Below are 14,443 nucleotides of genomic sequence, written 5' to 3' on the forward strand. Positions count from 1 at the left end.
TTAGCAGAATCGAAAGGACCTACCCTGTCAAGGAAACGCGATGCACGATCAGTCTAACCACCACGGCGATCAAGGTGACGGGCGATCTCAGCGATCCCCGTCCGGACTCCGTCGTCCACCACGACACAGCCTGCTCCTTCTTATTTCGACTAGCCGCGGATCATGTCGGACTACTCCCGTTCTCCAGGTGGCAGGTGCTCAGGCTCCAGGGCTCCGGAGGGCTGTCTTAACCTATTGCCTTTCTTAGCCTTGAATGTGAGGGTCTGCCCCGGGGTTCACATCCCGCCCGCTTACTGCGTTGGCTGTTAAGTAACGTTGAGTTTTTCTTCCAGATACTGATCGCGCCTATGACGCAGCGAAGAATCCTTTACCATGGCTTCAAGCCCAGACCTGAACCATCGCCCTGCCTCGTACGGTAGCCCCTGCAGGTGGCTGAACCAGCTCCTCGGGTCCTCCGGATTCCCGCCGAATCAACCAATATTTATCCACAACAGACCCTTCACTGATGTTAGGCTTGGGACTATTGGCGCCAAGAAGGTCTCGTTAACGCTCCCGCACTAGTATTGGGTGTGCTGAGTTGGTAACCTAAGCTTCATCCAGCCCAGTTACCACGTACCTATCCAGGTCGCCCGGGATCAGCACCTGCAGATCGTCCATCGTTAGCAAACTTTGCGCACTGGCCGGCACATTCGGCACATCGGCAGTAGGGATACTTGTGGTGGAAATGTATTGGTCTGGTACTCTGGTTGTGGAGTAGTCTGTCCGTTCCATGGTTATTGTTCCAATTTTCGGGAAGATCACCAGGGGCTACGGGACGCTTTCTCTGCTGCTGGACCTGGATAGTTGTTCAAGGGCACAAATATGGGCAAACCTAACTGTTGCAGAGGGCATAGAAAGGAGTCTGTGTGCTTAGTTTAGCGCTAGGGTGATCGCCATGCTGTTGAAGTATACATGTGGACGATTTTCATCACCTTCATCCTCACCGTCGACCGAGTATTGGTGCGCTGCAATTCCATGGATCCTGTGCCTATAAAGTTGGGTCTCTGTCTGGAGTCATGCTATCCGACTCTACAACTAGGTAGTACCCGACCGTACAACCAAGGGCATCGTGGGGCATATACCTCCTGAGTTTGCTGCTATGGCAGCAACTTTAGTTCCCACGAGTCATCACCAAGCTCCTGGGCTCCGATCACAGCCCTCTATATCTACAACGGAGACTAGTCACGTAATCGGCGAGAAGGAGTACGCATTCGACATCATAATCTTCGGCACGGGGTACGAAGCGCCCCCAAGCGAGCGGGAGTCCAGCCGCACGCATGGGCATGAATACCCCGGGTCGCGGCGGACAGTCCCTGCCTAGATAAGAAATGGAAGTCCCAAGCCGGGCCGGGGCAACCTTGGAGCCCTGCACGGCTATGCGACGAATGGGTTGTTGAACTTGTTCTTCTTCGGCATGAGTCTAGCGATGGTTAGCGACGGTTACAGGGAATAATGCCTTCTTGCTGGGTTTCATCGCGAGCATATCGCGCACTGCATCGGGGAGACTGAGAAGCGTGTTTGGCAGAGGAAGAGGGCTATTATTAAAGCTGGCAAGGAAGGCGAGGAGGCGCATACGGCTCAGATTATGCGCCGGGCGCTGTTTTACTCGGTTCTGGAGGGGTGTGCTCCTGGGTACTTGAATGGCATGGGGATAGTGCATGGGTTACAGATACGCGTGAGAAGGCAAAGAAGGCAAGGGGTTACATGCAGGTGGTTTAAGGGGGCAAGGCTGTTTCTTAAGTATACTAGGCAGTGGAGGGAGGAGGGGCGCTGAGGGTATTGAAGCAGGGGGAGGTGAAGGATCGTTTATAGGCTTCATGGGGCTATGCTGTTCTAATGGACAGGATCTGTTGAGACATCGGGAATGTGTCCCTTGTGCAATGACTATGTGCATCTTGCAGGGGTAGCATATGGCAATATCATTCCTCAACAGCGTCGTGCAAATACCTCTGATCCAACAACTCACCCGTCCCCATCCTCCTAGCGGGATCCAGCTGCAACATCAAAAGCAAGAACGACGCCAGACTCCTCGTATTCTGCTCGCCAAAGTCCGCCGGCAACCGGGCCGCAAGATGTTCGACGAACCGCTCCGGTCCTCCACCCAGAACCTGCTCAATCTGCCGCAGATGCTCGGCGTCGATGTCTTCGCGCGAGAGGCCGAAAGTTCCGATGGGGAACAGGGGCTCGTTTGTTGCGAGCTGGAAGATCTTTTAGGCGTAGAGTGTGAATTAGTAGATGGAACGTACTGGATGTCGCGTATAAAAAGTGCAATCTTGAGAAGTAATGAGCTTACCAAGCAGCCCAGCGCCCAGATATCGATCCCTACACCCCATTTATCCTGATGGATCAGTTCTGGTGCGCGGAGTGCTGTGGGTGTTGCTGGACGGGTCTTGAGGCAATCGTATCCCCTCGGCAAGTTGGGCATAGCTATGTACGGGATAGGCGTGAGTTCGTTGTTTACCACTGGTTATCATGGGTACAGATGAGAGAGATGGATTAGACCTACCTGAACCAAGATCACCTATGGTAAACAGCAGCGTAGAGAAGTCCACACCATCCAAGGCGCCGCGACGTTTCTGCGAAGGGACCAGATATCTCGGAGCGCTGTTGTCGGCTTCTACGCCGTCAAGCCACTTCACGGGACTAAACTCCGGTGGATCGAGCAAAGATTGATCTTCGCCCTCTGCAGCTCCGATCTTGGTGATTAAGATATTCGCGGGCTGTAAGTCTGCCGGACCCCTGGTGTTAGTCGGGCACAAGGCTTGGTTTGAGGGTAACGCACCGCAATGAATAAACCCCTCACGATGAATAACATCCAGACCCAGAAGTATCTGCTTCGAGATCAACCGCACATCGGCTGCACAGCGTGGCTTTCCAGTGACAGCCAGATCCTGACAGTCGCCCAGCATAACCGGAAACACAAGGCACAGGTGCATTCCATTCGGACCCTTCTCGAAGAAGAAATTCAGCAGCTCGACCACATTCTCCCGGCTCTGTTCGTAGACGGACGGAAGAAACTGGTGAGTGGCGAGCTCAGTGTTACCTGCCGGGCCGCCTGGCTTGAGGATTTTGAGCGCGACGTAGCGTTGGACGTTGACGCCATCGTACAGGTAGCTGGTTGTAGATTGTGTTAGCACGATGGAACTGTCACCCCATTCATATGGTATGAGGAAGACTCACACCAGATCCTGCGCAAGCCAAACAGTCGAGAACCGTCCGAAGCCTAGCTTCGCGATGATTTTGTACCTGTAACAGATGACGTCGTCGAGATGGACGGGGTGGTAGCCGCCTGGGCGATACTCTTCGACGGGTTCGACGACGTCGTGGATTGTCTCGAAGCGCCGCATCCTGTTGGAATGGATGTCGGGCACTGCAGGGGTGGTGTTCCCCGCATGGATAAGAGGGACATACCCCTCCAACATCACGTGGCTTGGCTGGGTATGCACCTTCCTTGAACAATTACATGCCGCTGTCACCATACCTTGGACATCCATTGATTGAGTTCCGTCCATATCTGTTAACTAAATTCCTAGGCTGGTGTGACTATGCAAGGCCAGGGTGCTCTGACAAATTGGGAATGCCTCTCTAAGCGGTGCAATCCTGGACCTTGCTGGAAGTGGGTGCCTGAGGCTACCAACGGCCTTAGGGCTCCGGTGGAGGAAGGTTATTTCGGCCCGAATGGCCACCTGTAAAACTTTTTATCTATCCCTAAAATAACTAGCTTAGTATACCAAGTAATATAAAAGACTTTTATATATAATAATTATTTATTTTTTTTAGTAGGTTATAAGCCCGGGTTTACTTAACTTATACACCTAATTAAAAGTCTTTTTTTTTAAGTTAATTTATATTAACTAAATACATGGCATCTTCTTGTTTTACTATCTAGCTTTATTATTTTTAACTTTACTAGTTATTATAGTAGTTAAAAAGCCCTATACTTAGGATAAGGCCTTTATTATAAGGGTATAAATATTATGGCTTTATTTTTTTTTACCTTAAATTTTTTATTTTTTTTTTTACCTTTTTAATTAGCTTTTAATTTTATAAACACCCGCTTTCTAGGGCCATATACATTTAATTTTTTAATAAAAATAAGTTTTTTTTAGTAGCTAAAAAGTTTTAAGACTTTTAAAGGTAGTATAACACCTTTAGGTTTTTTAATTTAAACTTTAACTTTAACTACTCCTTAAAAATTTAAACTAACCTTTAGATTTTTAACTAGCTATTTTTAGTTACTAGTTTTCCTTTTTTTTTTATAACTATCCTAGTATAGGCTTTAGCCTATTTAACCTTAATTTTACTATAATAACTTTTTAGGGCTTGCTATTCTTAATTACCTTAGGTTCTTAATCCTTAAGCGCTTTAATCCCTAGCTTTTAAACTACTTTAATTTTTTTACTATTTAGTTTTTTTATATCTAGTCCTCCTACACTAAGCTAAAATAAAAAAAATAATTTTAATTAAAATAAAGAACATCCTGGTTTTAATATTAAAAAACTAGTGGGTTAAATAAAACTAGCAGGTATTTTTAAAGCTTTAAAAGGCTAGCTATAGCTATTTTTTAAAGTAGCTAAATTAAAAATATTTTATAAAAACCCTTACTAGTTTCTTTTTTATTATACTAGCTTTAGCAGGTAAAGATATTAAAACCCCCGGCTAATAATTTACTATAAGCTAAGTTAAAAATGTAAGTATTAATAGCAAAGTTTTGGTTACTATTATACCTCCCGCTTAGCCTACTACTAAAGCTAATATTATTAAGGCTATTATTATTAAGCCTACGCCCCTGGTAGACCATAATAAGGCTAATATTTAATAATAAAACTAGGACCATGCCGTGGCCTTAATTTTTAGTTATTTAGGTTTTAATTTATAAAATTTTTTTATTAATAAATAAATAGTGCATAAACTACTTAATAAAATTAAAAGCCACCTTAAACTTAATACTAATACTATAATTTTTAAGGCCTAGGCTAACTTAATATCCCTATTTTATAATAAAAGTATTTTTAACCTTAGCAAGAAACTTAAAAAAATTTAGTAAAAATTTACTTATGTTAGTATTATACTTTTAATTAAACTTATTATTATTACTTTTTACCAAGCCCTAGGTAACTAATTTAACTATTTTAAGGCTATATATTTTAATAATTATATTATTAAATACCTCCCGGGGGATATTACCATATTAATTATTTTTTTAAATAACTTTATAATTACTATTAAGTTTATTAAATTAAACTAAAACCAGGGCACTAGTACCCTAGTACTTTTTTTTAATAAAATATTTATAAAGCTTAATATTAAGTGTTATAAAAACTACTTTAATATTATTTAAATATATAAAAATAAGGGTATTATAAATATTACCACATGCTATTACCCTTATTATAACATGCTTTTTTATAGTTAAAAAACCTATTATTAACTTTATTTTAAATTTAAAATTACTTAAAAAAACTCCTAGGGTGGCAAGAGCGCTAAATACCCCTAAAAAAACTTTAAATTTAAAAAAAATATAAAGCTTATACTTAAGCTAGCACTTATAACTTAAATTAATTTAAATTTTAAATAAAAAACTATTTAAAATAGTTTTATTTAATAAATTACCTTAAATAATAGCTATGCGCAGCATATTACCTATAATTACTTTTTATTTTAAAACCTTAAGTTTTATACTAGCCCTAGTATTAAAAATATTAGCCTTAAAGTTTTTAGTACCTAAGGCATTAATATTATTAAAATTTTTTATTATATTAATAGCTAGCTTAAGATTTTAGCTTTAAATAATATTTTATACTACCTAAACATGTTTTTTACACTAATTTTTATTTTTTAGCTATTAAATAAGTGCTGCTTAGTTAGCTTTAGCTAATAAAATATAAAAGCTAAGAAGTTATAAGGTGCTAATATTATTATTTTATATAGCTATAAATTAATATAATACATGGCCTTTAAAATTTATAAAGTATTTTTTTTTAACCTTTACCAGGGCCTAGTAATACCAGCTATTTTAATATTAGTAATATTTATTTTTTAGGATAAATTTTCCTAGCTTTAATACTAATAAATAGGCTATACCTCCGGGAATTAGCTTAATAAAATAAAAAAGGTGATTTATAGCATGCACATGCTTAAAGGCTATATTTATAAATTTTATATTACTACACGCTAGCGGGCTAAGCCTTATAAAGGTATTATAATACTTATTAATTAACTATTTAAACTACTTTATATAAATGTTTCCGGCCTGTATCTACTCTTGTTTAATAAAAAGGTATATATTAACTTTATTATAAATAATAAATCTTATTACTATTAAATTATAATACTAGCTAGTAAGAATAAATTTATTACCTAGGCTTTTTTTATTATTTACTAGTATAACATGCTTAAACTCCCGCTATGCCGTGTACACTATAATTAAAAAGGGAAGAATATTTATAACTTATAATACCTTATTTATAGCTTTAGTGCTATTATAAAAATATTTAGTATAAACTAATATAAATAAAATAGCTATATTAAAGTACTTATTAATAAGTTACTAAGCCTTATATAATTTATATTATATAATACTAAAGCCCTAGCTAATATATAATTTAAGTTTTATAAAAATACTAGTTATTTATATAATTAAACTCTGCATTTTATATTAAATAATATTATATTATTTAAAGCCTAGTATAGCCACTAGCTAAATATTTTTTATATTTATATTTTTTAGTTTAAGGTCTATGTTTTAAACCTATTAAAAAAGTAAAAAAAGCTTTATAAAATAGTAAAACAAGAACTAAAAAACTAGTTAGGTTTAATAAAAAAATAAATAAGCTATACTAGGTTCTCCTGGATAATAGCCACATGGTTTTAATATATAATATTAATATTATTAAGGATTATTATATTAGGCTAAATCCTTTACTAAAAGTAATTACTTTAGTGCCTTTAGGAATCTTTATCCCCAAGGCTTTACCTTCTTTAAAAATATTTATTCCCAAGGTATTACCTAAAGCTTTAAACCCTTTAGGGATCTCCATCCCCAAGGCACCAGAAGCTCTAGTATCCCCAGGGATTTTTATTTCTAAAGCTCTTGCCTTTTTAAGAACCTTTATTCCCAAGAGCTTACTAGCTAACACTAACCTAAATACTAAAGGAAACCTTAAAAATAAATTTTTAAAGAGCCTAGCTTTTAGTAACCTTTTTAGGTATATAAACCCCAAGGATTTAGTAGTAAAAGCCACTAATTTAGTTATTAAAATTAACATATTTTTAAAAAACCTAGATTTTAGCTTTTATAATACTAACCTAGTATATTATACACGCGCTTAAGCTATTACTAATTTTAAAAAAGCTTTTTAAATTTTAAATAAGTTAGCCTATTTATTTTATTTTTAAGATATTATTAAAGCCACGTGAAATAAAATTACCCTAGCTAGTAAACCTTATTTAAATAACCTTTAAGCACTAGCTAGCAAGCCTAGCTTAAATAATATTTTAATGCTAGTTATAATACTTTATAAGTAAATTTTTAAAAAAAATAAATTAATAATTTAGCAAGCTAAAATTAAAGGTAAATAAAATAAGTGGTTTAAAGGCATGTAAAAAAAATATAATTTTTTAATAAAAAATAAGACCTGGAATCTTATTAACTTACCTTTTAAAAAATACTTACTTTTTAGTAAATAGGTTTTAAAAGTTAAAAAAAAACTAAAAGGCTAGATTTTTTGTTATAAAGCTTGCTAGGTGGTTTATGGCTTTAAGTAAGTTTATAAGCTTAACTACTATAAAACCTTTACTAGGGTAGTAAAGTTAATAAGCTATAAGCTTTTATTTACTATTTGTAAGGGCGCCCTAGCACCTAGATGTTCTTTACTAATAATAATAAAGCTTGGCAAAGTATCTTTAACCAATAAGAATAAAGTATTCAGAACCTTAATAAATTTAATTAAAAAGATTACTTAAAAAATAAATATACTATGGCTTTTAGCCTTTTTATATAGGCCTTGCCTGGAGGCCTAAGGCCTTTAAGTAATTTTTTAAGTTATTTTTATTTAAAAAGTAGGTGGTATTTAAATATTTTTATATTCACGCCCTTTATAATTACTTTTTAACTATTAGGGTAATTTAGTGCAAGGCATACCTTTATTTTATTATTTAAATAGCACTTAAAACCTAAGGTCCCTAAGCTAAGGTCCCTGGTTAAAGCTAACACTATATTAAACCTAATATTATGTTAAATTTAATATTATATTAAGTCTTATATAGTAATTTATAGTAGTAAGGTTTACTAAGCTAAATAGGTACCTAAGGCATCCCACATGGGTAATATTAATACTTTGTGGTGGTATAACCTAGGTGCCTTAGGTATTATTTAATAGCATGACCTAAATTAATATTAGCCCTAATAATTTCTTTTTTTTTAAAAAAATAAATTGTCCGTGATCCAGCGCTAGCTATCTTAGGAAAATAATAAGTAAGTAATTTATAACACTAACTTATTATTATATTATAATATAATAGTGTTTCTTATTATTACTATTCTTATTATTTATTATTCTTAGTTTAAAATATTAAATAATATTTAATACTTTATTTAAAATACCTTACTACCTATTTGCTTTTAAAAAGGCGCCTAGCTATAAAAATAGCTTTTTTATTAGTTTAACCTAAGTTTAATTTTTTTAAAACTTTAAACCTTAAATTATTTTTATATAACTAGACTATATAACTTTATTTTAGTTTTTATTTTGCCCTTTTGCCTTATTTCTTATTTTAATTATGCCTAAGTAAAATTATTCTTTTTTTAATACAGCGCTGCGCTTTATTAATATTAAAAAAGCGTGGCTAGTAACTTTTTTTATTAAAAACTAAGAAAATAAGGTTTAAATAAAACCTTAAGGGCCCCTTACTTTTAAAAATTATTTTTTTTAATTACCTGCCTAGTTACTCCCCTGGTAATAAGTCCCCTAAATAATTTTAAATAAAGCTTTTAAGGCTTTTTTTTAAGTAATAACAAATAGCTAATTATAAATAACACCCTTTTATTTTATTAATTTTAAAAATAATCCCTTTTTTAGCCCGTATTTATATATAGGGTTTTACTTTAATAATAAGTATTCCCGTGCCTGTAGTAGCCTATTTAAAAATATTTTAATAATAATATATTAATATTAAAGCATGCTAACTTAAAACTTATTAAAACTAGTAATTTATTTTATTATTATTTTTTATTCCCCGCCGGGCTGCTATTAATTAGCTTATAAATAATATATATAATTATTATAGGCTTTTTAAGCCTAATAATATATTTTTTAATTTTTTTTTTTACTTATTAAGCGTTTTAAATAAAAATATCCTAAATAATAATAATAATATTAATAATAATACTAGTACTACCACGCCCTTTATAGTTACCCCCTTTAGTTTTATTTTTTTTACTTTAACTTTTTCTGCTTTTATTACAGCTAGCCCCGCCTTTTTAATAAAGGTAAGTTTTTTTTATCCCCTTTTGGATAGTTTTTAGTATAAATAGCTAATAGCTTTTAAATATACCTTAAATACACCAAGGTAATCTTTTATAATAATAAAAGAATAAAAAATAAAAATAATTAATAAATTTTTATTATTAGTAGTAAACTAGTAGTGTTCCCCAAGGGGAACCTTTATAAGCCTTATTATAATTATATTTTTTAAGGTCTAGGTTTAGCGTGTATTTAATACTATAGTAATAGTAATAAATATAAGCCTATCCCTATTTATATATATAATAATATTAATATCTTATAATGCTTGCCCGCTAATAAAAGCTTAAAAAATATATAAACATGCAAAAAATATTTAATAAACATGTAAAAAATATTACTAAGGCTTTTAATAAGGTGCTAGTAAAAGTTTAGTTTATAAATAACTTATATTATACTATTTTTATACTTATTAATAAGCTTTACTTATCTGCTAGCAAGTCTCTGGCCGCTTTTAATAAAGGGTATTAAAAAATATATAATAAAAATATATTTAACATAACTAATCCTACTATTATAGTAATCTTAAATTTTGCTTTTTAAAAGCTTTATATTTTTATTCACGCCCCTTTTTAAGGTTTTATATAGCTAGCTTTTAGGCGGCCTTGTGCTGCTTTAATATTTTATTTATTTTTTATTTTTAAAAAAAAACTTTTTTCCCTTTTTAATATACTTTTATAAATATAACTTATAAATTTTAATAGCCTAGAGCTATTTAGGTTATAATTTATTAAACCTTAAAACTATATAAAATAAAAAGAAAAAGGTAACTATCTTTACCTAGGTCCTTAATATATAAATTTAATATTATTTTTAGGGCCATAAGTAGTCCGGATCCTATTAAAAGGTGTTTTATTTATAATAGTAGTTTATTAAACCTTTAAATCTTTTAAAATATAAAAAAAGGTAACCACTCCGCTAGTCCTTTAGCTTTGGTAATATAAAAACCTAATAAATAAAAAATTATTACTACTTTTTTTTAAACCAGGGGTGTTTTAGCGCTATTTTAGCTAGTTTATAATAATTTTTTAAAGCCTTTTATATATACTTAAGGTTTTTAAGCAGCTTTTACAAGTTTTTATAGCTGGGCTAGCCTTTTTATTTAACTAAAAACTAGTTTAGTTTATAAACATGTTATTTAGTAAGAATAGCTTTAACTTTTTATTCTTACTTTTTATTAATAAGTTTTATATTAGGTATTTTTTTATCCCCCTTAAATCCAGGTTGCTTGGTGTAAGGCCTTAATAAGAATATATAAAATACTAAATAAATTTTTAACTAAGCATAATAACTAGTAAGCCAGAGCTAATATACCTACTTTTTAATAGGTTTAATAATTTTAAAAAAATTATTAAACTTTTAATTAAGTTTTTTACTTAGCTAGATTATTTTAATATTACATAATAATAGCAAAACATTATCCCTAACCTTAAATTTAATAAGGGTATGCTTTTTATTATAGTAAAGGGCTTGCTTTTTTTAGGCCTTATTTATATAGTTTTATAATTTATCCTGTAACTTTTATAGTTAATAAAGTCTTTTTTTTAATAAAAAATATAATATTTTTTTTATAGTTTTTTAGTAAGAAAATAATAGGTTTTTAGCCGCGCGAGGCCATCCAGGGTGTGTATTTAATTATATTATACTTTAAATTATTATAGGTAAATAATATAGCTAGCAAAAATATAACCTAGTTATTTTACTAAAAGTTATAATAAATATATAGGTATATTTTAAGTATTTAATTTTATTATTTAATTTAATTATTTAACTATAAATAGTACGCAGTACTAAGGCGTCTTTTAATTTATAATACTTAATAAAATAATTACTAATAACCTAAAATAAATAATAAGCCTTAATTAATAACTAGGCTTTTAGGCGCCCCTATATTATATACTATTTTTTTAATAAACTTATTAGCTAGCTCTTTAGTATTAACTTTTTAGGTGGTAAAAATATATTTTACTTTCTTACTAAAATAATTTACTATTATTAATATTATGTTGTACACGCGGCCTTTGTACTTTAATAAAAATAGGCTAATAATAAAGTTTATAAAAAAAATTTTTTATAATATATTTAAAACTAATAAAAAGGTAAGCTAGCCTTAGGCTAGCTATTATAAAGCTTTAGACCTTTAATATAAAAAATATTCTTTAATATATTCTCGCACTTTTTTATTAAGATTTTTTTATTAAAACTTGCGCTTAAGTAGCTTAATAGTATACTTATAACTAAAATAACCTGTATAAAAATTATTATAATATACCCTTATAATTTTATACTATAATATAAATATAAAAAGGATATAAATAGCCTTTTAGTAAAAAAAAAGATTATTTTTTATATACTAGTGCTTTAAATAAAAGCCCTACCCTGTTTTAATTAAAATTATTTTTTTTAGTTACTACTAAATATAATTAGCGTGAGCGTTCTTATATTAAGCTTTAAGTAGCTTTTACTAAAAGGGTTTTATAGCTAGTCTAGCGGGTTTTTTTTTATAGGCTGCCTTTATAATTTATAACCTAAGATATATTAGCCCTAAAAGCTAATATTTTTTTTAACCTTTTTTTAAAGGGGTAGCTAGGCCTTTTAGCGCCTATTTAGTATTAGTTTAATTAAAAAATAATTTTAACTTTTTTTATAAAGTTAAAAGTAAACTAACTTAATGCTTTTTATTTTTTACTTAATAATTTAGGTGTTTTAATAGTATATTTACTAAATTAAACCTTCCTGGCCTATACTTAATCTTAAAGTTATAAGTTACTAATAATTTTACCTAACAAGCTTATCTTTAATTTAAAACCTTTATTTTAAAAAAGTACCGCAAGTTATTATAATTATATTAAATATATATAAAATACGCAAAGCCCTTTAAATAATAATATTACTTTTTAAAAAACTTAATAATTACAAGTAGTTTTTAATTATAAACCTTGTATCTTAGCTTTAGTTTATAAAGCTATTAAAAATAAAAAATAATAAACTGCTATTAATTTTATTTTTTTTACTAGGTGTTTTTTTTTAATTTAATTACGTAATAATGCCAGCTATAGTAAAACCTAATATATTTATAATAATAAAAATCTTTTTTTTTAAGTTAAAATGCTATAATACCAAAGGCTAGGTAAAAGTAGATTTAACTTTTTTAAAAGCTTTTTATACATTGTCCGGCTATAAAAAGGGGCTATTTTTACACCCCTTAATTATACCTTTTAAAAGTTATATTATAGGGCAAGTTACCCTAGTGTATTTTTTAATAAATTATTTAAAGTAGTTTATAAACCCTAAAAAAACCTATAATTTATAATATAATATTAGTACTAGTTAATTAATAATTATTTAACTCTACACTAGGTTAATAAATATTTTACCCTAGTTAATAATAAAGTTAAGAAACTTTACCTTTTCCTAGTAAAAACTATACTTTAATAACTTTATATATAAATTATGCTTCTGCAGGCGTTTTAAAACTTTTTAAACATGTTAAATATACTTTTTTTTAGTTTTTAAAAAAATTAGGATATTATTTAAGTAAACCATATAAAAATTATTAAAAACCCTGCTTATTATTATATTAATATAAGACTAAAATATTACAGGCGCATTAGTAAAACTAAATAATATAACTATATATTTATAATAGCTGTACCAGGTCTAGAACACTATTTTTTACTTATTTTCTTACTTAATATAAATACAGTAATACATGTTATAAAGGTTAAGTTTAATAAAGTATTATGTATTTATTAACTAATTTATAAGTTTATTAATATAAGGTAATAAATAATAATTTTTTTAAGTTATTATATTTAAACCTTAATAATTAACACACAAATATAAAAATTTATTTATTTTTTAGGTAAAAAAAACAGGCGCTCCTGCTAAATTTTAAAATAGCTATATTTAACCCCTTGCTAGTATTTTATTAAAATACTTTTTTAAAGTTAATAATTTATAATAAAAAAGGCTATAAATAGGCCCCCAAGAAGGCGTTTTACCTTTTTTTAAAAAAATCTTATAATATACTTTCTTACTTAAAAGTTAAAACGCTTTTTTTTTAAAAAAAACCTAATTTTATTTAATATATTAAAAAGGCAGGACTATAACTAGTATACCTCCGGTTTTTTTTAGTTTATATAAGACCAAGAGTATAAAACCCTTTTTTATTATTTTAATAAATTTCTTTGCTAGTTTAATTTAAAAGTATAGGATATAATACCGCTAATATTATTAACCGGTAATTAAAAAAATATTTAAATTTATTTTAGCTATTTAAGGCTGTCTAAGCACAGCTTGGTACTTATTATAAATAAAATTAATAATATAAAATATTATATTAAATATTTTTATCTTGCTAATAAAATCATAAATTTATATTTTAGCCTTAAATTAACTATAGTAAAAAGTAGTTTTTTTATTAGTATACTAAACTAGTTATAGCATCTAGTTTACAGCCATTTTAATTTCTTATTTTTTTAAAAACTAAATTAAAAAAAAATTTATACTAGCCCTAGTATCTAGCAAAGCTTTAAACTATTTATTTAAATTATTTTTTTAAACTTATAAATCTACTAGGATAGGGAATGCGGTAGGTTTATCTGCACTAGTTAAAGTTAATAATTTAGGGCCTGGTAATTACTATTTAATTTTTAATTTTTTATCCGCTTTTATTTTAGTTAGATAATTTTTTATAAAATGCCCTTCCGCGCCGCATATATAATAATAATTTTTTTTTTTATTTATTTTATTTTTTAGGTAAGAGCTAATACTTAGCTTGCACTAGCTTTTACTTACTAGTTTTACCTTTAAAGCTATAATAATTTTTTTAACCTTACTTTTTTAAGGGCTACCTTAATAAATTTTAATTTTTTTTA

The 14,443-nt window shown here is 30.0% G+C and overlaps 1 protein-coding gene across 1 annotated transcript; it reads right to left on the bottom strand.

The window, feature by feature from the left end:
* Window positions 1-1,958: 1,958 nt before the first annotated feature.
* DSM5745_01555 (uncharacterized protein) lies at window positions 1,959-3,386 on the bottom strand (the record flags this gene model as incomplete). Its single annotated transcript, XM_026743571.1, has 4 exons — window positions 1,959-2,246; window positions 2,333-2,502; window positions 2,546-3,153; window positions 3,220-3,386. The coding sequence occupies 4 exons, from the start codon at window positions 3,384-3,386 to the stop codon at window positions 1,959-1,961; spliced, it is 1,233 nt and encodes a 410-aa protein (XP_026609416.1).
* Window positions 3,387-14,443: the final 11,057 nt, after the last annotated feature.

This window comes from Aspergillus mulundensis (assembly GCF_003369625.1).
Source record: "Aspergillus mulundensis strain DSM 5745 chromosome Unknown scaffold_0, whole genome shotgun sequence".
NCBI lineage: Eukaryota > Fungi > Ascomycota > Eurotiomycetes > Eurotiales > Aspergillaceae > Aspergillus > Aspergillus mulundensis.